The sequence below is a fragment of the Nelumbo nucifera genome, chromosome 1 (assembly GCF_055504915.1).
Source record: "Nelumbo nucifera cultivar China Antique chromosome 1, China Antique-T2T, whole genome shotgun sequence".
In the NCBI taxonomy this organism is placed as follows: domain Eukaryota; kingdom Viridiplantae; phylum Streptophyta; class Magnoliopsida; order Proteales; family Nelumbonaceae; genus Nelumbo; species Nelumbo nucifera.
In genome coordinates this window covers 132,297,355-132,320,645 of record NC_142649.1, presented here as the reverse complement: position 1 = coordinate 132,320,645, position 23,291 = coordinate 132,297,355, and the positions used below count along the sequence as shown (strand labels likewise).

Below are 23,291 nucleotides of genomic sequence, written 5' to 3'. Positions count from 1 at the left end.
ATTTAATTATTATATTTTATTTCATTTCCTTCAGTTTACTGATTGCTCATTACATCAATTGATTTGTTTTAATTCAGTTTACTCGATTTGGTTATTAGATAGCCCCGTTTTCTTAGCCATAAGCATTTATCTCTAGGATTTAGGCCTAGAATTTATTTATATATTCTAAATATTTAGTTTTTCTTTTATTCAGATCTTTAGTCAATGAAGAAAATATTAACTGTATTTTGATTAATCTTATCTCAACCATATTGCAACTCTGTAGCAAGTCCATATATCCTTCATTTAATTTTTGTATTTTACCCACTAGGATGACTTGAATTTAAATTTTATGGTTTTGTCATTATTTGGACTGCTAGTATTTTGGATCTTGTTAAACTTAGACAATCTGAATCTTAAACATTTCAAGCTTAACTTGATAGTAGGGTTCTAGTTTGTTATTTGTCATAGTTAATTTGTCTCTTACCACTATTGGACGCCTTAACTTCCCGTGAATTCTATTCCTTTAGCCATTCCAATACTTCTTCATACATTCTCCACTTTGTTTTGTCCAAAACTTGTTTAATGTAATTTTATGATAATTACATCACTTGCTCTGGCCTATTCAATTGGAACTTATTCAAATTTCTTATATATATATATATATTTTTTTTTTCACTCGTGTTTTCATTTTGGCACACCCATGCTCCCCACACACCTGATCCTATTTAACATCTTGCTTGCCGGTACAAATGCAACTACAAAAACTTAGAAGTGTAAACAAAATCATGGCTTCAAACCAATTCCAACTCCCTGAACTCAACTTAGAAAATACCACCCATCCCAAATTCCCTACCATTCCCCTTACTCAAAAAGAAACCATAGCTGAAACAACGTCCAACTCACCTATGAATACTACTTCCACACCTGACAAAGATGCTATTGCTGCACTAAATCAACGCCTAGCCACACTAACTGCTGAAAATAGAGAACTCAGCCAACAAATCCAAAATCCACACTCAACACAACTACATCCTCTCCCTCTACATAACCTATATGTTAGTGTAGGGGTATTTCTATATGTTAAGGTTTCTGATCTGTAATATTATATTAGAACTAGTGTCCCTCACTTAAATAAGGGCACATGTGTTTTTTCCATTATATTAGTAATATAAAACATGTTTGGCCGAATGGGATAATTTTTTCCCTAATTCGAACCAGACTTTTCTTCTCTCCTTTTCTCCTCCTTTCTCTCTCTCTCTTCCTTCTTTCCTCTTCTCTCTTCTTGGCTGTTATCAGACTAACAGAACTCAAAGACAGGCCGAATTATAATACTATACATACACCACTCACACAACACACATTGCAAATTACACAATCATCATCTCCTCTACCCATTTCAGCACCTCTACCTGCTCTTACATCCGCTCAACCAACTGCCCAACCGCTCCCACTAGAGGCAATTCTTCCTATTCCCCACTCACCTCAAGATAACATAGAGTTAATGGTTAACAAGCTAATAGCTAAACAGTTAGACGACCACCAAACCTCCTTAGAAGCTTCCTCCCTACATGAGCTTTGTTCCCTTCCTTTTCCCTCTTACATTAGTGCTGTCCCCTTTCCTCCCAATTTCATTTTTCCCCAATTCACCTTATATGATGGAACAAGAAACCTTCATACCCACAGAAAAGCTTTCCTTATTAAATGCATAAATATTCAGCACAATGACACCTTACTTTTACACCTTTTCCCCCTAAAGTTTAACAGGCTTGGCACTTACATGGTCCACAAATCTCCCTAGCCAGTCTATCACCACCTTTTTCCAGCTATCACGCCTATTCATTAACCAGTTTGCTTACAATCTCAAAGCTGAAGTTACCTTAGATGACCTAGCCAACATGAGACAAAAAAATTGATGAAACTTTTGCCCAGTTTTACAACCAATGGAGAGCCTTAGCCAGCCAACTTTTAGGTAGCCAACCAGAAACTTTCCTCATCTCAACCTTTATACGTGCTCTTGTACCCCAATTTCACTTTCAACTATCAATCCTTTGCCTCTCTATCTTTGAAAAAGTCATACAACATGGTATAGCTTTCCAAAGAGCCTTTGAAGCAAACGGTACTTTCCCCTTTGGCCCTCTCCTGACACCTTTCCTCACACTTATACCCACCCCATACGTCCATCCATAACACCGATCAACACTTTACATATAACCTAACCCAATAAAAAAATGAACAAAAACCACTAAAGGTACTTAACATTGATGTAGGTGGAATCATCTTGACAAATATGGGAAGTAAATTGGCTGGTGGAGTTGCCACAACAACAACAAAGTAAAGATGGATATAAGTAGGGGTGAACAGAAGGGTATTGGCATGGGAGAAATCAGGAAAGTTTACCGTTACATCTATTTACAACAAGATGTGAACAGTTCCCACAATAGAGTTTCCTGGCTAAAAAATTTGGTGTGCAGCAGTCTCTTCAAAAGTGGGTTTTTTCTGTGTATGTGTGTCTGTGGACTACAGTGTTGGACAAAATTCTCACAGAAGATAACCTTGTAAGGAGATGAATGAATATGGAAGACCTCAACTCTGTGTGTGTGTGTGTGTGTGTGTGCATTGTGCGAGAGGAGTACAGAATCCATGAATCATCTTGTGTGTGGTCAGTTTGCAGTAGTACTGTGATAGTTTGCTTTCCAGCCATTTTATGGATTTCCTGAATGAGCATAACAAGCAATGTTGCTTTGTAGTTATAAGGATAAAAGGAATGACAAACTTGTGGTTGACAAACCATTTTATGGATTTCTGAAGGAAGGTTAGGATCCATCATATGGATGGCCGAACCATGCTAGATGGCTGGGCAAATTTCAAAAAAAAATTCTTAACCTTCCGAGAATCGAATTCCCTGCAATTCGAAAAACCGCATTATTCTAGGATCGATCTTGTACTGAAACAGGACCAGATCTGAAACCAAAACAGGAGAGAGACGTATACCTGATACGGATTCCACAAATGTAGTTCCCAAGGTGGAAGTTCACGCCCAAATCAGTCCCTAAAACCAGCTTCCGCTGAAAATGGCGCAGCTTAAGGTTGAAGACAGTTCAACAACATAGTTTTCAGCAAAACTGCAATCCAACTTCTTAACTTCTTGGATCAAACTGGGGAGGTGAGCACGATTTTTCTTTGTATTTTTCTTGTAAAAATCAAACGAATAACTGATCTTTATCAGTCCCAAAAGGTGAGGTTGAACTAGGGTTTCATGGCAGACAAGAGAAGAAGAGAGAACAGAACTAGCAGTAGTTATCTAAAGCAGTTCGCCCTCTTCTTCTTTTATCCTTTATGGAGCATTTCTCCTAATCGAATTAGGAGATTTATCCAAATCTTTATTTGGATTTGGACTTTATCAAGAGATAGGTCTTATCCTTCTAAGAGAATGGGTGCTCCACACCTATTTCCAAACCCATATTCACCCATGTCGCAGTCATGTGACATCTTAATTAATCGTATTAATTATGGGCTTTAGGCCCATTAGCTATATGGCTCACGACCCAAGAGTGTTGCTTGGCTAATTTAGGTTTGATTTGTATGGCGTGGGACCCTACAATAACCTCACATAAATCTACATGGGTTCGGCCCAGCCTCTGTGAAAAGGCCTGGCCGAATTCACTGTTAAATGCAGTGAACCCCTGAGCACATCACTATGGGCTCAAAATAGGCCCAACATTTACAGCTAAATGATCATTGAATCCATCTATCCTATGAAGACCCAAGGAGAATGGATTTAAGTAAGATATAGCCCATCAGGTAATCAGACCTTAATGATCTCTTACACTTAACCTCTCAGCCCACAATGATCAAACACTACCTGACAAAGAAGGACCTCTCCCCTGACTGCAAGGTGCAGTGTCACACTCTCTGCTCGGATGGATCCCAGAAATTAAAACCTTTTGCAAACACTTTTCTTAAAACATAATATATATATATATATATATATATATATATATATATATATTCAAACACTGTTGAAATCCACTACCAGTAGTTTTAAGTTTCCCGTTTCCATCAAAGAGAGTGCAGTCCCGGTCATTTTCTTTGTCCGACAAAAGGGGACAATCCTACACTATGATTACCCACTTGAGTGAATTCTCAGACTGCCCCAACATACCCAAGTTTTGACCCATAATGGATCTCACAGATTGGCATATCAAAGACAGCCCAATCCGACACCTAGTGCAGTACCATAATCAAGTCTAGGGGTTATGTGTAACTTTCCAATTTTGCCCATCAGTCTCCAAGGTCCATGGCATAACTGGAAAATGGTTCGGGTTCAGTGTTTCAGCCAAACGCACACTACATGTGCTTCGGGTCTCACCCTAGCAGCTGAGACAAGCTGCCCCAACTTCTTTGGCAACACATCAGTGTCGGTCTTGGTAGGGTAAATTCCCCAAGTCTATCCAACGGTTAAGAACATTCTAAACTAACACGAATCTCATAAGTGTCCAATTTAAGTGGTAAATTCACAGAAACATACCAATGTTAACATGAAATAATAATGTACTTTTATTCATTTATAATAAATGTATATGTACATCAATCTGATTAGAGCTAAGGGCATACACTATCTAACAATTTCTTGAAGAGCTTCTTGCCACCTCACCCTAATTCCTCCAGATCTCATTGAAGGAAAGGTGAGAGAAAAGGTCCATAGTTTCCTTCTCAATCCCTCACGGCTTAATCATAACACAATCCCTCACGACTTCCTCACTTGTTTCCTTCTAAAAAAAAAAAATAAAAATTATTGTGTTCCTTTCTAAATGGTCCATAACATCGCTGCCCATGTGCACCTCCATAAAAATCTCCCCCTTTTCATGGGCCATTAAAAGGTAATTGAATCAAATAACCTATTCATCTCCATTGGCAAAATCCACCTGCACCCAAATAAAGAAAAGAAGCCTTTCCAAATACCTGCAACAAATGAAAGGAGATTAGCACATGGTAACTACTCTCACCATTGGCTTTGCAAAGGATACGCCAATTTGGGGAGACAAGGAAAAGGTGTCACTTTTTGCGCATTATCCATAGTGTTGATCTTCCCGTGAAACACTTCCCAAAAGAAAACACTAATATGGAGTTGAGGATAGTTTATAGATGGAATTCGAGATCAGCCAACAAGATAGCTGATGGGTATGCAAAACAGGGCAGAGGTAAACAACAAAAGCCAAATGTATTGGGGTATAACTCCCCAAGGTGGGAATTGTGATCAAAATTACAAATACTGTTATAGGCAGAGCTAGCTGAGGCTAGCTGCTACCCTAGACAGGTATTTAGCATACTGTTATACAATGTTGGATCGTGGAAATATAGGCACATCTTAAGGAAAATCACAAGGGCCATTACTTGGTGTAATGGTTAAACCTCGGGCTAGCAAGCATGAGAAAACAAGTCCAAGTTTTAGGGCAGCCACTTGTGTGAAAAAATGCCAAAGGTTAGGACCAATGTTTTCAAACACACCATTGACCCAGATGTTTGAACCATCACCCAGCCATGATTACGGATCCAATTTTCCTAAAACCCAGAATTTGTTCAAAAATCATCCGACCCGGGTGGTTGAACCATTGGTCAATGGGTATCAGGTTGCACACTAAATGTATATGCAAACTTTCAGAGGCCATGACTTTGCACTTGGATGTCCGATTGGGGTGATCTTTTTTTTTTTTTATTTTGGGTAACTTTTCTAAGTCTATGTGTTTGACGCCTTGCCCTGTTATTTTCGCCAAAAAAAAAAACCTCTTTGGCCTCAAATTCCAATTTAACATTTTTTTTACAAATAAAAAATTAAAAACTGAAAAAAAATATAATTTAAACATAAATAACTACATATATACATATATTTTATGTAGTATATAATTATACATTATTTTATTGATATAATACAGGTTTACACCAATATATACATATAAACAAGTATTTATATATTATATACAAAATGCCAATGTGTCAAACCAATGACCCGCAAACCAGAAGCAAAAACAGTTTGGCCTCCTGGTCAGTTTTTAAAACATTGATTAGGACCATATCAATTCTACCCCTCCCAAGACTCCAGATAGCTGGGACCAACATTGCGTAATGGCTTTATGGGAAATCACATAGCAACAGAACTGAAGAAAGTTTTTAGATGGATTCCAAGATCAACAAACAACACAGTTTAACAGGCTTACAAAACTATTTTTTTATTGAAAATAGTAACTTTCATTGAATTAGTAAGGGAGTATTACAATGCCAATCACTCACAGCATGAGTGTTGACCCCATATTTTATCCCAAAGTTTACAGTACAGCCCAAAAAAGATTTTCCCTTTGAGATCCCTATTTTGCCAAAATATCAGTCACATTGTTGGCTGACCTCCTTGCCCAAGTAAAGATAACTCCAGTTTCCCTTGCTAAACAATAAATCTCCCTCATTTGTTGTCTCAAAGTCCATGCCCCCTAGACTTTTTGTCTGCAGCCATCCTATTAACAGCTTAGAATCTCCTTCCACTTCAAAGTTTTGGAAACCCCATTGCTTGGGCCATAATTTCAGCTCTTAAAGAATCACCTAAGTAGAAATCTGCTGAATTCAAAAATATGAACAGAAAAAATAGTTTCTTGAAGAGAGAAGGAAGAGAGAAGGAGAAGAAGAGAAGAGATCTTGAAAAGAAAAGAGAATAATCTGGCCGCCCCCTTCACTTATTATTTATACTAAAAATATAAGAGCGGTACAAAGACAACTATGCCCTTATAAGTCATGTTCAAGCTTGAACTCACATAACTACTGTGGTCCCCACCACCTATCTAACAACTAACATAAAACATCTACTCATAAAAACAACACAAAACTGATTAGTCTTCAACACTCCTCCTCAAGTTGGGAGTAAATGTCACACATTCCCAACTTGCATAGATCATGTTCAAGATTGTTCTTTGCCACCCCTTTAGTGAGGACATCAGCCAACTGCAACTCTGAAGAGACATAAGGCAAGCAGACTTCTCCGTCTGTTACCCATTCTTTTATGAAGTCCCTGTCAACTTCAATGTGCTTTCTCCTGTCATGCTGAATTGGATTGTGGGCAATATTGATTGCAACCTGATCGTCACAATACAATATCATAGGTTCCTCTGCTTTCACCCCAATCTCACTCAAACACCACATTCTAACAAAGGCTTAAGTCACATATTGAGGCAAAATCTGTGTGCCTTGCCTCAAAGCGTACGCCAAGGTTCAAAGCATCAATATGATACGCCCCGTATCGAGCATATCATATCGTATCTTTTGGTCTCGATACACGTATTTATAAACTAGAAGTTTATAAGCAATAAACTTTGGCATTTAAGCATTAAATAAAATAATAGCTAATCAACTAACAATTATAAACATTTTATATTGCATATAAAAAAACTAATTTAGAATAATAATAATAATAATAATAATAATGGTAATATTAATAATTTATTATTATTAAGAAAAAATCAATTAGGAGAAGAAATGAGAAAAATAACAAACTTGGGACATCTAAGAACTTGATTAGTCCTTTTTACATTGAACTATCTTAAAACACTAAGAAAAACATAATTTGATTTACCTTTTTGTTTGATCCATAATTATGGAAGCTATATGTTTTAAATTATAAAAATACATGTTTTTTGCATTAAATCACTAATTAATTATTGATATTTGAGGCTTACACCTTTTTATACCTCACGCCTTGAGACTTGAGACTTACGCCTCATTCTGACAAAGGCTTAAGTCACATATTGAGGCAAAATCTATGTGCCTTGCCTCAAGGCGTATGCCAAGGTTCAAAGCATCGATATGATACACCCTGTATCGAGCATATCGTATTGTATCTTTTGGTCTCGATACACCTATTTACAGGTGTTTCGGGATCCTCATTTACTTCAATAAAAAACACTTAAAAAACATCTTCAAAAATCAAATTTTGAAAAAACTAAAAAATCACATTGAGCAGTGATTTTTTAGTACCGATACGTTTTTGCCGATACATAGGGGCATATCGATACTTTGAACCTTGGCGTACGCCTCACACCTCAAGGCCTAAGCCTTTTAATACAATGTCTACAATTGAGAAGGGATGGTTTGGTCACCTCATTTAGAAGGAATTTAAATGATTAGGAGGTAGGATCCAGGATCCTAGATGGAGTTGTTACATATACCATACAGCACATGGTAGATGTTGACCGATTTGATAGAAGAATCTAGGGGTGGGGGAAAATCAGACCATTTCTCAATAAGATCTTTCTCCAATTTTCTAGGCAGACCAGATGATCAGACAGTTGCTGACTTCCTGTAAACAGAATAGTTACATATCTAAACAGAATAGTTACAACTTACAAGACATAATCTGATGATGAAGAGTAAGGCAGTGGATTCCCCTAATTGTGTGCTGTGTAATAACCATTTGGAACCTGTAAATCATTTATTTTTACACTGAATGGGCATGGTCCAAAATCTTAGGACCGTTCACTAGGCAGATGCCTGCTCAAAAGGGGGAGGCTGGCATGGAACATTGTTCCACCAGTGATATTTTGCTGTATTTGGCAGGAGAGAAACGGCAGGATTTTCAGAACAAGGAATACTCTTTAGATTCAGTATTCAAAAAGAAAAAAATTGAACATTTTTTCTTGGTTATCTATCCTGATTATCCATGGATTGTTCAAGGAAAGAGGATACCATACCCTTTTTCTACATAAGAATCTTTTTTTCTAAAGAAACAGGGTCTGAAAGTATAGGGCTGCGTGGGCAGCTGTTTGTTTTTTCCCAATGTACAGCATCTTGTTATCAATGAAATTTATACTATCCTTTTATAAATAAAAGCAGATAATCACTGCGATGCCAAGCACAATTCTAAATTCCTAGTAACTCCCACCCACTCAAGAGGGTTATCCATATTCATTTGCTTTTACATTGCTTGGATGCACATTCTTACATTACTTGAAGCTCAGTTTATATACTGCATGGTTTTGTTAAAGCACAGTTCTCTCTGTCAAGTGTTGGTTGTTGCTGCCCCCACATTGCACAATGCTCAGTATCTGTACCGTTTCCGGACAGTATCCCCAATGCATGATATTTATCCACATCCAAGCCTCCATGTCCACTGAGGATGCGACCAAGACACATCTTTCTGTAGCTTGGCAACATTTATAACTTTGTGCTAATGATGCCAAGGCTTGAAGTCTGTTCTCATAGCCAAAATGGACAGTTTTTAAGTAATACTATTTAAGGTATGAATGGGGGTTTCCTACTGATGGGCAGCAATGGCCAGAATCAGGAAAGATACCCCTGTTACAGAAACAACAAAGTCTCAAAGGCGTGAGGTGTAAAAAGGTGTAAGTCTCAAATATCAATAATTAATTAGTGATTTAATGCAAAAAATATGTATTTTTATAATTTAAAACATATAGGAAAAACACTTCCATAAATATGGGCCAAACAAAAAGGTAAATCAAATTATGTTTGTTTTTCTTAGTGTTTTAAGATAGTTCAATGTAAAAAGGACTAATCAAGTTCTTAGATGTCCCAAGTTTGTTATTTTTCTCATTTCTTCTCCTAATTGATTTTTTCTTAATAATAATAATTATTATTATTATTATTATTATTTCTTCTAAATTAGTTTGTACATGCAATATAAAATGTTTATAATTGTTAGTTGATTAGCTATTATTTTATTTAATGCTTAAATGCTAAAGTTTATTGCTTATAAACTTTAATTAATATTTTCTTAAACTTTGAGGCCTGCGCCTCACCTTTTTGGGCCATTACGCCTCAACTATGCCTAAAGCCTTTTGAAACCTTGATTGTAGATAAATTATAGAAACATAAGCCCCTTGGGCAAATTTTTAAGGTATTTATGATTTTGTTTCTAAAATAAAGATGGCTGTCATTTTAACAAAAAGAATATCCAGTGGAAAAAAAAAACAATACGATTTTGCTGATGTGGTAGTTGTTTCTCATTTTGAAAAATTGGGAAAATCTATATTGTTGGAAAGATACGATACCAAAAGAGCTTCGTCCAATCAACCCCCCTCCCCCTTTCCCCTATGAATTCATAGTTGAACCCAACAAAACCATGAATTTGGCAACACTCCTATAGAGACTTGTGTTGGTGCATGAGTAGACATGATCAAATATAATTTTTGCCTATTTATGATAGAATGCTGATGTGGCTAATTATTTAGGAGGTGTTTTACAACTTGATTTTTTTTTTCTTGTTGCCGGTTCAAAAATTAATCAAAACCATTTAGTTTGAAAACAGATTGTTTCTCAAAACAAAAACACAAAAACATGTTCTTGGTTGTGTGTTTGTTTTTTGTTCTCAAAACTGATACCAAAAACATGTTCTTGAATTTAGTTTCAAAAACATGTTTTCATCTAATTATTCAATTCATGCTCCATAATAAATCATATAATTTTTATGCTAAAAATTTGTTTTTATTTTAAAAACCAATACTTTTGTTGGTTCAAAAAATATGTACTATTTTTTAAACAAAACTAATTTGTTTTTCCTTTTAAAAACAAAAAAATAGAGTTCAAGAACATGTTTTTTGTTTTTTTTTTGTTGATGGGACTGTTTCAAAAGCAAGTAAAAACAAAAACATTCATATTGTAGAACGCCCCCTTAAATGCACCGGCAGATAAAATTATTACCTTACCAAACATCTAAGTGGTCCTAGGCCATTGGTTATGCTAATGCTAGGCTTTAGGTTATGCATTTAGGGGGTGTTCGCCAATTTGTCGTTGTGGTAGTTGTTTTGTCTTTGAAAGCTAAATCATTGGCGGACCCCCCTCCCCCAAACAACAGAAAATGGGTTTATTAGACTGACAGCTTTGAGAAAAAATTAACACTAGTTCCTTCCTTGAAGGGTTAAAGACAAGGTTAGAGGTGTAAATTAGGTCGGGCTGGGCTGCCACAGCATGGCCCGTGGGCCATCTCGGGCCATGCTTCTTTGCCCTGGGATAACTTGGGGGGTTGGCCCAGCACGGCCCAAGGCCCAAGCCCATGTTGTGCCACGGTCCAGGCTGGTCCATGGGCCAAGCTGGGCCGTGGGTTGGGCCAAAGCTATTTATTTAAAAATTTGAAAAAAAGCTTAAAATTTTAGTTTTATATGAATTTTGATGTATACAATTGCTTATATATACAATAATTAAATAATTTAATATAATAAAATTGAACACAATTGTTTAATTTATTAATATATTATATACTATATATTATTATATAATTATAATTTATATATATATATATATATAATATAATATGGGTCGTGCCATGGGCTGAGCCATGCCGGCATGAAGGCCACGGGCGACATGGTCTACTCAGTTGTGCCGTGCTGGACTGGCCCATGGACCTAAACCCCAGGCCCAACACAACCCACACAACCGTGTGGGGCTTGGCATGGCCCACATGCCATCATCTTGGGTCATGCCAGGCCGGTCCAAAGTCGGGCTGGACCGCTACACCTCTAGACAAGGTCATGCTGCTTTTGGTGGAGGCACTCTCCTACTCGATACATATTTAGTTTGCAATTTGGGTGGGCCCAACCCAAGCTCAACCTGACTCAGCTCGAGCTTTTGCATGGATTGGTATTGGATTCTCAATATTGGAATTGGGCTTGGGTCTAAAAATTTCTTGATCTAAACATGCGTGGCATTTGGTTGGGCCTTGTATAACCTGAGCCTCATGGTCCAACTAGCATTGTCAATAGGTTAGGAAGATTTAGCATAACCAAATTGAACCGAACCGACCCATTATATAGGCTTTAGGTCTATATCACATGCCTTGATTTTTTTTTCTTTTAGGCTGTGTTTGACTGAGATGTAAATGTGGATCGACGTCGGTTCGCATTTACAACCGTTTGTTTTTTGTGTAAAAGTGGACTGGTGTAAAACTTTACACTCGGTCCACTTTTGCAATTGATTGTTTTCAATGTAAAAGTTACATCGAAAATCAATGTAAACATGCTTTTTTGGTTGAATTTTACATCGGTAATCGATGTAAATGATACATCGATTAAATTGATGTATTTTTACATTTACTCTCACTTTAAAATTCCCAATGGTCCAACAGTTTTAAATTAATAGACTTTTATACGATGGATTTTTCTATTGACTGACTTTTATATGATGGGTTTTTCAATCACATTTAAACACGACCTTAAGTTTCAACTAAATAATCCAATATTCATATTAGTTGATAAATTTTTGCAATACAAGAGAGAGGGGGGGGGGGGGGGGGGGGGGGGTTGTCTTATTCACTCCAACTCAGTTGGACAAATTGTCCGACCAAATGCTCATTTGATCATGTTTAACTTATGGTCTGCATTACTTTAAATTTTCCAACGGTCTAATAGTTTTTAATTAATAGACTTTTATAGGATGGATTTTTCCATTGACTGACTTTTATATGATAGGTTTTTCCATCACATTTACACGGCCTTAAGTTTCAACTAGATAATTGGTTGATAAATTTCTGCAACACAAGAGGGGAGGGGGGGTTGTTTTATTCGCTCCAACCCAGTTGGACAAATTGTCCGGCCAAATGCTCTCATTTGATCATGTTAACTTATGGTCTAAGTTAGAAGGTTGTGGGGACAATTGGACAAACCACTCAACATTCCTACATACTAAATGTTAACAAACGCTGGCGACAAGAGAAGTCATCCCTGGTCACGAGTGAACGCAGGCGACAAGAGCACACTTCCTGTATGTTGTCACAGGGAATTTTTTTATATATAATAATAAATCACCCAGCGAAAGACGAAAGTCCACCTGTGAACCTGCTATCAGTTATTTTTTGTTGGGCTGAGAGCCGAATCAAAGGCCCACACTTTCAAAAGAATTTAAGATTTAAGGTGTTGAGTACTTGGTGGGGCGTGGGCCATGCCGGGCCTCTGCTGGATCACTCCTGTCCTCGTCACCAACCCAAGTCCGGATCTGCTAAGAACAAAGAAAATGTTTCAATATGATCTATCTATAGATCACAGACATGGTGGGTCCCAGTCTTATAGTAGATAGAATTTATATTAGAAATAGGAATTATTCATCAAAGTTCTTATAAAATAATAGAAAAAATATATATATATTTTTTATTTTTAGTTATTAAGTTTCAAATTTATGTCTATATATATAAATATTATGAAAATTATATAAATCAATTGCTTAACATGAGAACCAATTGGTGGTGACTTAGTTGATAGGTTTTATGGGGGTTTAAGGGTTTGAGGGAATGGTCTGCCCCTAATTTGAAAATGTTTTTAGCATGAGATTAATAATCGAGTTAAAAAAAATAATTTCAAATTGAATGAATGGAAACAACCATTAACTCATATTAGATGATTTATTTGCATTTTAGTATTTAACATGAACAATCCATGAAACAAATATACATTAAATTAATAACAAAATAGAGAAAAACATAATATGCCATGTAAAGGAGCAATGGTTTCTTTAGACTTTTACATAAGAAGAATAGAAGATAGGTCCACACCATGTAGTGGTGGAAAAATTTGTGTTTTGACATTAATTTGGGTCCAAGATAAGGTTCATGTTTAGATTGGCCTTTAGAGAGAGAGAGAGAGAGATTTAAGAATTATTCTATTAATTGAATATGGATTTTATGAAAAACAATTTAAGAATTTTAATTTTGACTTGTTATATTTTTAATGGATTAATTTAAAAATAAAAGTGTACATATGAAAAATGAGTGGAGAAATAAATAGATGAGCTCTCTTGTAAGAGGACCCTCCCCTCTTTCCTCTTTCTATTATATATATTATAGATAAATAGATCCCGTCCCAATTGCCCGAATTCAGATCTGCAACCAAAAAATCCCAACCGGTTGTATTCTCATGCAGTGGCCCGTTGGGACAGTAGATCACTAGATCTCTACCCGGCCCGTCGGCCCAGCCCGTTGATGTCTCGAAATATAAATAGACTATTTATGGGCCTGGAGGTCTGACCTCGTACTTCACGTCCAGTTCCCTCCTACAATGGCAAATCTTCATCGATCCGCTGAACTAAAGGGGCAACACCAACCAAGAGTCAGGACGGCGAATAAGGGCATTTTAGTAAATGAGGAGAATGCATAATTACTAGAAACACCCTACCATAGTCCAATATTCCCTTAATTCATCGTAAAGGGCCCAGTTTCTTAACTCGGGTTAGCGCGCGAGTGAGGGCCCGTGATATAAATGAGCAGAACTGTGAAAAGGCTTTTTGTCTCGGTGTCTCCAATGTTTCTTCCCTACTTCATTCATTAACCAGCGAGCTTTTTTGCATGGCGGCTTCTCCGTCGCCTCCATTCGGCTTCGTTGATGAAGAAAGTTTTCTCTGGTCTCCTCTCTTAGTTCTGCGTTCGCTTCCTTGTTCGTTCCACGTTGAAGGCTGTTCAGGCACTCTCTTTCTCTTTCCCTTTCCCTGAGCTCGTATTTGTCGGTTTGAGGTTTATTTGATGATTCAGTTCATTCAAGCAGCGAAGTGGGTTTTGATCTTCTTTTGCGGTAACCGTTATTTTCTTTGTTTTTTGTTGAACCATTTCGATTTCTGCTCATTTTTTTGTCTGTTTGCGCTTTATTTTTTGTTTTCAATCTTTATACTATGAGTTGAAGAGCTTGTTTTTTTGTTCATTTCAGGTTTTAGTATCTGATGATGGCGGGTTTAAATTTTGACGCAAGGATGATGTTAGTTTCTTCGCCGTTAACAGTCATGCTTCTTCTCATCCTTGCTTGTTATATAGTCTGTGTCTTCTTCATGTTTATTTACTAAGCATATTACTTGGTTCGTTTGTTTAGGCTTGACAGATATCTTTATGATTACTTCTTGAGAAAGAACATGCATACGACGGCCTGGATATTCAAGAAAGAGGCTGAAGTTGCGGACGGCCCTCTTTGTAATGCATCGTTAAAGCCATCTTTTCATTTTGATTTGTTTCATATTTTTCTCTATTTTTCTTGAACGAATGAGTTTGTGTACTTCCATTGTGGAAAATCGGATTGATCTCTGTCTTGGTGATGATGAAGTTTCCCTCTCATTATTTCTCCCCTTACAGTGGGATCGATATTGCATTGATTGCATTCTGAAAGAAATCGTTTAATCAGTAGAAAGAAACACTTCTTTGCAGTAAGGCATTTGTCTAAGTGCCTTTTATGATCAGGAACTTGGGTTTCTTTTTTTAGGGATTAGTTCGCCTGAGGGCTTCTTATGGGACTGGTGGTCTTTGTTTTATGATGTATATACCTCTAGAGAGCGAAAGGATCATTTGACCAATGAACAACCTTCCTTCGAGGTGAGGCTTTGGTCAGCTTCTTTATATTTTGTGTTGTATTGTTATTAGCAAGAATTGTTCGTCTGTCATCTGAGTCGATCCCATATATTTGGGACAAGGCTTAGATGATGATGATTATGCATTTGGTAGCAAGAGGAATGCCACTGATGTCATCTTTAAAATGCTTGAATTGCATTTATAATTGAATTCTTTTTCTCATCAAGCAGGATTATAGGCAGGGGATTAGTTTGGACAGGTTCATTCCCTTGGAATCCACATCATACAGTGTACCAGAAGCTATGTTTCCAAGAACTGGGCTTCGTGAAGCAGGTAAGTTATAGACCTTGTTTGGAGCTTCTTCTCTTGGTTAATAAATTGTTCCAGTTCTTATCTTACGCCATTGTTTTTACTGCCAATTTAACAAAACATGTATTTCTATGAACCTATACAAATCGAGATTGTGAGTATATCTCATTGTTTTATCATGTTGAAACAATTTTTAGTCAATGAGATTTGTAGAGCCATGTGGTGTTTAAATGGAGAGCAGCTCAAAGATGACCTGCCATGAACATGACTTAAATACAGAAAGGAAAGGGGGCATAAGTATGTTTTACAAACTTGTCTGGAACTCTTTAATCCTCTAAGACAGGCCCTACCTTAGGTCTTCCAACAATCCAAGCTGTGGGATGAGGAAACAAATAGGGTATAAAAATTACAAAAGAAAATTATGCTCAATGATTTGGACATGAGGAACTGCTAAAGATTCCAAAGGTTATTGCTTTAATATTTATCCCTAAAGTGAGTGTGTTTATGCATGCATGTAATTATATTAAATGATGCCATCTACACACACACACACACGCACACTCACATGCAAATAATGCATGTACCAGTGAATCAAAGATATGTAATGGTAAACTATGGTACCTTGTTTAATTTTGTAAAAGATTAATATAATACCTCATTAATTCTGATATGAAAATATGAGTGAAGTATTCATGCAACTTGACATGTTGAATAAATAAATTTTATGCAATTTAATTTGTTTTATAATTGATGAGGGGTAATTTGGTCCTCCGAATGACATCACAACACGTGGCACCCCTAGACACCTAGACGACACATCAACATTGAGTAAGCAGACCACCTTGGCGGAGCGGCTAGTAGCACCTCATCCAGGGACGACCTATAGTACCTTGGCTTGGTCGACCTAAGGTACTTCGGTGTAAGGAGCGACCTCCTCCAAGGACTAGCCGAACTGACTTGGGAACAGGTAGCGACTTGCATGACGTGTTTGCTGACTTACTCTTTGAGCTCGTTATCAAGACCGAATTCTCTAGGAGTAACATCGCTTGACCGTTAAGCCCACCTATCTGCATTGTCTACCTAGTCAATTGAAAGGATCTTAGCCCTCTGCATGGATCACGTAACTAACAGAGATATTCTCTCCGAGCATAATGGGAGCAGCTCTTTAAGAATCTCAGACCCGCTACTGGGGGCCTCCATCCCCCCATACCTACATAAAGGCTTCATTCTTCTGAGAGAAGGTACGCGCGATTCTACTCTCGCACACTCTGATCTTCTAAGCATTCTAATTTCTTCTAAAATCCTAATTCACTGACTTAAGCATCAGAGTGCCCACCCCGGGTAAAAGAAACCTGGGTACTTTGAAACTATTTCTTTGCAGGTCTCTCTAGAGAACTACACAGCTTGCCGATCTACTTAGCTCGGCATTCGAACTACCTCCTAGCTCACCCCTAGTTAGTTTGGCTTCTGAGTTACTTTCCAACAGGAAATCCTCCAGCTCGGGATCCAAGTCATCAGCCAGCCGGGAACTGTCGGATCATGCACTATCAGTTGGCGCCGTCTGTGGGAATACACAACAAAAAGTCATAGTCTCACCTTGCTCTCTCATTTCTACTGATCTAATGGCTTCTTCAAGCAACCAGCTTGCCAACAATAGGGGTGTCAATGGTATTTGAAAATCCGATTTCGAATTCGAGATTCTACATAATCAAATTGAATTTGGATAATTTAAATATCTAACTGGTCAAATTTGGATATCCTATTCATACCAAATAGCTAATCGGATTCGAATTTGGATATGACCTGATTCGATTAGATAAATATCCGAATTTGACCGATTATTTAATTCTTATATATAATATATAAAATTTTTAAATGTTTTATATAATTTATATATAATAATTAAACTATATAAATAATTTATATATTTATATACTTTATATAAATAAAATATTTATTAATTACCTAAAATAATTAATTAGTCGAATTCGAATTGAATCGAATATTTGAATATTTAGTTGGATTCGAATTCGAATATTAATTTTTGATATTCGGATATTGAAATTTTTAATTGGATTCAAATTTAGATATTGCCTGATTCGATTCAAATTTGATTCGTTTACACCCCTAGCCAACAACAATAACAACTAGGTCACTGGGGGCATGACCAAGTTGTACCACTCCCAAAGGTCCCCTCAATGACCATTGGACAACTCACAGTGTCGTTGCTGTTGTGGCTATTGTTGCCACAGTGGCTCCTGCTGGGATTGATGTGCGCCAATTCCATGAGTTGGTGCAGTATGTCCGGGGAATGAACGTACGGATGAGGACATGGGAAGAAAGGTTTGCTACCTTGGTAGGGACACAACAATAGCCACAACAGCAACGACAACCACCACATCAATTGCGAACACAACAATAGCAACAACAGAATCATAACGTCAGATCGAACCCGAACCAGGTTCTTGACTAGAATTAGGATCAAATTCCTGAACAAAACTTGAATCGGGCCCTAGTAGAAGAGATGATCCGAGATACAACACCCATTGGGACTGAAGCCACCAGCACGACTAAAGGGTCCCGAAGGAGGTGCCGTAGACGCACACGTCGTGCTTTGAAGAAGAGTCAACTTGGCCTACCGCAAGTGAGGTGGAGAAGAAACACGAGAAGGAGGCCAGCCAGATTGGTAACTCGCTAGCACAACATGTGTATCGCACCTCACCACTAGCCATTAGCCGCCAAGATCCTTGCAGCCCCGTGGCCTAAAGACTTTAAGGCTCCCAGCCTAGAATCTTATGATGGAACAATAGACCCCGTTGACCACCTTGACAGTTTTCAAGCCTTAATGCAATTACACATGGCCAATGATGTGAGCCTATGGCCTTCCTGATGACTTTCCGAGGTACAACTCGGATATTGTACTCGGGATTGGCCGCAGGCTCCATAAGAAGCTGGAACCAGTTCGTCGACCTATTTACCATGCAATTTGCAACCAGCAGGAGGTGCCCAAAGTTGGCGACCTGTCTACTAAATGTCGTTAAGAGGCCGAACAAGAAGCTTTAAGATTATATTAAAAGGTTTAATTTGGAGCGGTTACAAATTCCTAACCTCAACCTTGAAGGGATGAGAGATCCATCGTATGGACACCCAAATCTTGCAGAATAAGGGGGCGAATTTCAAAAATTTTTCTCTCCCTTCAACTGGGAATTGCATTCCCTATTTAGAAAATCATATTTTCAAGGATCAATTTTGAACCATAAACTGAACCAGATTTGAACCAAAAGGAGTAGGAGAGGATTATACCTAATACAGAGAAATAGTATCCCCCAACGAAGGTGTTCACGCCCAAGGAAGTATCCAAAGACTGCTCCCACTGAAAATGGCGCAGTGCAGGATGGAGCAGAATCAGCAGTGTTCTTCTCCAAGAACTCTGTCCTTCGCAAGAATTAGCAGGATGGCACGTGAGCACAGCTTCCTATCAATTCTTTCTCAAAGAACTGATGTCAAAATCGAATCTTGACTTCTCCCACAACTGGAGATCGAATTGGCAAACAGTGCGGCAAGAACAGGGAGGCGACAAGAAAGAATTTTGCAGGGTTGCTTAATTCTTTTTTCTCTGTGATTTCAGCTCTGAAGAGGATTTGATTGTGTGTCTTCTAAAGGTTGCCGCCCCCTCCTTTTGTTAATCTAAAAGATTAACTCCTAATCCAATTAGGAGTTGCTTATCCAAATCATATTTGGATCATACCTCTCTTTAGGTGATAGGGATAAACCCTTATCTTATCTGTAGATTAGATTAGCTTTCTCCTAATCTCATTAGGAGGTTTCTAGATCTGAATCACATTCAGATCTGGACTCTCTGAGTGGATAGGGTCAAGTCCCTATCCTATCTGCTAATCCATCTCAGAATTCGCCCCATTATTAACTAATTAAATAGCCTATTTCGAAATGGGCTTTAGGCCCATTAAGCTTATGTGCTCACTTAACCTTCTTAACTACTGCCCAGTTGGGCTTCCTTGTATGACATGGGACCCAAGCATTGATCTACACATCAGCCACATGGGTTCGGCCCAGCTTTTGTTACAAGGCCTGGCCGAATACACTGTTATGGACAATGCACCCCCTAAAACCCATCAAATGGGTTCTATGGGCCCAAAACTTACCCTAAGTGGTTCTTGGGCCAAGCCACCTTGTAACACCTAGGGACTGTGGGCAGATGCATGATTAGCCCATCAGGTATTACCCTCAATGGGGTCTTACACTTAACCTCTCAGCCCATAATGATCATACACTGCCCGACAAGAGAGGACCCCTCCCTCGGTTGCAAGGAACAATGTTGCACTCTCTACTTATATGGATCCCGGGAATTAAAACCTTCTTGCAAACATTTTAGAAACCATAATATATATACTTTTACATCTCATATAAAATATACTTTGCAAAACAAATCTCAACGATTGAAATTGGCTGCCGGCAGTCTTGGTTTCCATCAGTGAGAATGCATCCCCGATCATTACTTTTGTCCGACAAAGGGGCTGATCCTGTCACTATGATCACCCACTCAGATGAATTCTTAGACTGTCCCAACATACCCAGGTTTTGACCCCCGCTAAGGATCTCACTGATTGGTATATCAAAGACAACCCAATCCGACACCTAGTGCAGTATCATAATCGAGTCTAGAGGTCGGGTGTAACTTTCCAGTTTTGCCCATCAATCTCCAAGGTCCAGGGCAATATTGGAAATCTGGACCAATTCATAGATTCAATTAATCCTACACTGTATGTGCCTAGGGTTTCACCTTGGCAGCTGAGACAGGCTACCCCAACCGACTTGGTGGCACCACAGTGTCAGCCTTATCAGGATAGGTCTCCCCAGACCGACCCACTGGCTGTGAACATTCTAAACTAACACGAGTCTCATTAAGTGTCCAGTTTAAGGGTATTACACAAAAACATACTAAGGGAACATGAATCAAATATGCACTTTTATTCATTTACAATAAACTCATAAAGTACATCATTCTGATTGAAGCTAAGGGCATACAAAACTGTCTAACAGACCTACCTGTCCAGCTCACCACAACGGTCAACGGCGTCCAACATCTAGACTTGTGCTAGGAAGTTGAGTTGAACCCTTTGGCCTTTATGGAGGAGTTCCTTAACAAAGTGGTCAAGTTCACGAAGGTTGAAGAGGTGCTTGGATCGCAGTTAGAGTTGAATGGCAAGCGAAAAAGGACTGAAGAAGCAGGGAACAACAAGCAATGGCTTAAGAGGAAGTCGCCAAAGAAAAGCCGATCACCCCGCAACAAGCGAAGCAGGTCTCCCCATCGAGGTTCCAGATCAGGTCGGCGACCCAGAACCCTGCTAGTTTAGAATCGGAATTATACTGCCCTAAATGCAAAACGAGGCGAAATACTAATGTAGATAAAGATGTCTGAGTACATAAGATGGCCACCCAGGATGAGAGGAGACCCTGCCAACAGAAACCCTAACAAGTATTGCCATTTCCACCACGATATAATCCACGATACTGAGAACTGTAGAAACCTAAAGGACGATTTGACCGACCTACCTAAGTGGCTCAGGCTGGCCTAGACGAGCATGGGTTCGGTTAGAAACCGTTCTACTAGAAACTATTGATTCACGAGACGTTGAACTTTACGACTCAGCTCTTCATCGAACTCTACTTCAACAGCCTTTCTCGCATCACGTTGCCACACAGTATCCATGGGCCAGCCGTCCTCCCGAGAAAGAAAGAAATATCTGCCCTTCCAATCCTTAATTTTCGAAGGAAAGCCTTTTAGTAGCTTATAATCCCGACAGAAAGGAAGATAGAAGCAATAGGGCACGTTTGGGACCTTTTTTATGCTACACAACCCTGAAAAAATATATATCTAGAGGGAAGTCTAAGTAATAGCTCAAAGAAAGCACCCCTACAAGAGTCCAGACAACATTAGGATGAAGTTGCCCCAAGGAGACACCATAAAAGGAAAGCACCTTGGGAATGAAAGGGTGCAGAGGAAAACGAAGGCCGGCGATCAGCGCCTCCTCCAAGACATAGACCTCACCTCGGCCATGACTCCACGAGAATTGATCCGGGCTGGGCTGGATGCAATTGTATACAGTAGGGATTTGGAATGTTGAGATTAAGTTCACTATTTGTTCCCCGTTCAGCTCGCTGGGGCCGAATAGGGTAATCTCTAGATCCGACTAAGACGTTGAGGTCTTGGCATGAGAGCCTTGCCGTTCTCGTGTTGAGGACCTCTCCTCAACCCAAGGAAAGTTCAACGACCTCCCTTCAAAACCACCTGAAGACCCCAACATGTTTACAAAATAAAAGAACTCACCAGCTTTTTGGGAAAATAGAAACCGACAGCAGGCAAACTTCAATCGACGACCTAATAGCGACTTCTCGACGACTCTCCTCTAACTAATCACTCACTCCCTCGGCGAAAACCTCAAAGCACTGCAAGTGGGACTCCAATGGGGACCCCCTATTTATAGCCTGTTGGGGAGGAAAATCAACGGCTAAGATGCCCTACCGACAAATCAACGATCGAAAAGACTGTACTACGTGCGGGCTGATTTGAATTTTGATTTTGCATACCTAACTTGCACGCCCACTTAAATTTTGAAAATTAAAACCTTGCGGCAGCCTCGCCCGTCTTTGAGTCAAGCGATTTGTGGATCAATGGAACAAATTACCAGACTGAGAAAGGCAATTGTGAGCTACTCCCTTCGTCGAGCTAACGTTGACTTAGGAGTGGGGGGCAATTGATGAGGGGTAATTTGGTCCTCCAAATGACATCACGACATGTGGCACCCCTAGACACCTAGATGACATCTCAACATCGAGTAAGTAGATCACTTTGGCGGAGCGGCTAGCAGCACCTTGTCTAGGGATGACCTATAGTACCTCGGCTTGGTTGACCTAAGGTACCTCAGTGTAAGGAGCAACCTCCTCCGAGGACTAGCTGAGCTGACTTGGGAACATGTAGCGACCTGCAAGACGTGCTCGTCGACTTACTCTTTGAGCTCATTATCAAGACCGAATTCTCTAGGAGTAACAATGCTCGACCGTTAAGCCCACCTACCCGCATCGTCCGCCTCAGAGTTGATCGAATCGATCTTAGCCCTTTGTGCGGATCACGTAACTGACAGAGATATTCTCTTCGGGCATAGTGGGAGAGGCTCTCCGGGAATCTCGAACCCGTTATTGGGGGCCTCCAGCCCCCCATGCCTACATAAAGGCTTCATTCTTCTGAGAGAAGGTACACGCGATTCAGCTTTCGCACACTCCGAAACCATTTCCTTGCAAGTCTCTCTAGAGAACTACACAGCTCGCCGATCTACTTAGCTCGGCAACCAAACTACCTCCTAGCCCACCCCCAATTAGCTCGGCTTTCGAGTTACTTTCCAGCAGGAAATCCTCCAGCTTGACATCCAAGTCATCAGCCAACCGGCAGCTGTTAGAACATAGATGACCATTTGAACTTGGTTATCGATATGTATCCACAGATCAAGACTTGACATCCATATCACTGTTTTGTACTTGTAGAGAAGATGGGCCGAATGGCCCATAGGCTGTTATTCTTTCTTACTGTTTATGTTCCTTTCTGTAATGGGCCTTATTCTGGGCCCATCCTCTTCTATGTTATGTTCTTGTAATTTCTTGCCCAACCAAGGGC

The 23,291-nt window shown here is 39.1% G+C and overlaps 1 protein-coding gene across 16 annotated transcripts in view; it reads left to right on the top strand.

The window, feature by feature from the left end:
- LOC104608197 (uncharacterized) overlaps positions 1-23,291 on the top strand; it is a 66,712-nt gene that overhangs the window by 20,438 nt on the left and 22,983 nt on the right. For 13 of the 16 annotated variants that reach the window (XM_088894280.1, XM_088894284.1, XM_088894285.1 and 10 more), the window contains 4 exons: positions 14,664-14,711; positions 14,823-14,920; positions 15,207-15,316; positions 15,523-15,625. In XM_088894280.1, the coding sequence (XP_088750406.1) occupies positions 14,677-14,711; positions 14,823-14,920; positions 15,207-15,316; positions 15,523-15,625 (346 nt within the window). In that variant the 5' untranslated portion in view covers positions 14,664-14,676. Of the gene's footprint in view, positions 1-13,109; positions 14,532-14,663; positions 14,712-14,822; positions 14,921-15,206; positions 15,317-15,522; positions 15,626-23,291 lie in introns of those variants that run through there. The other 3 variants (XM_088894277.1, XM_019199572.2, XM_088894288.1) reach the window with 3 other exon arrangements.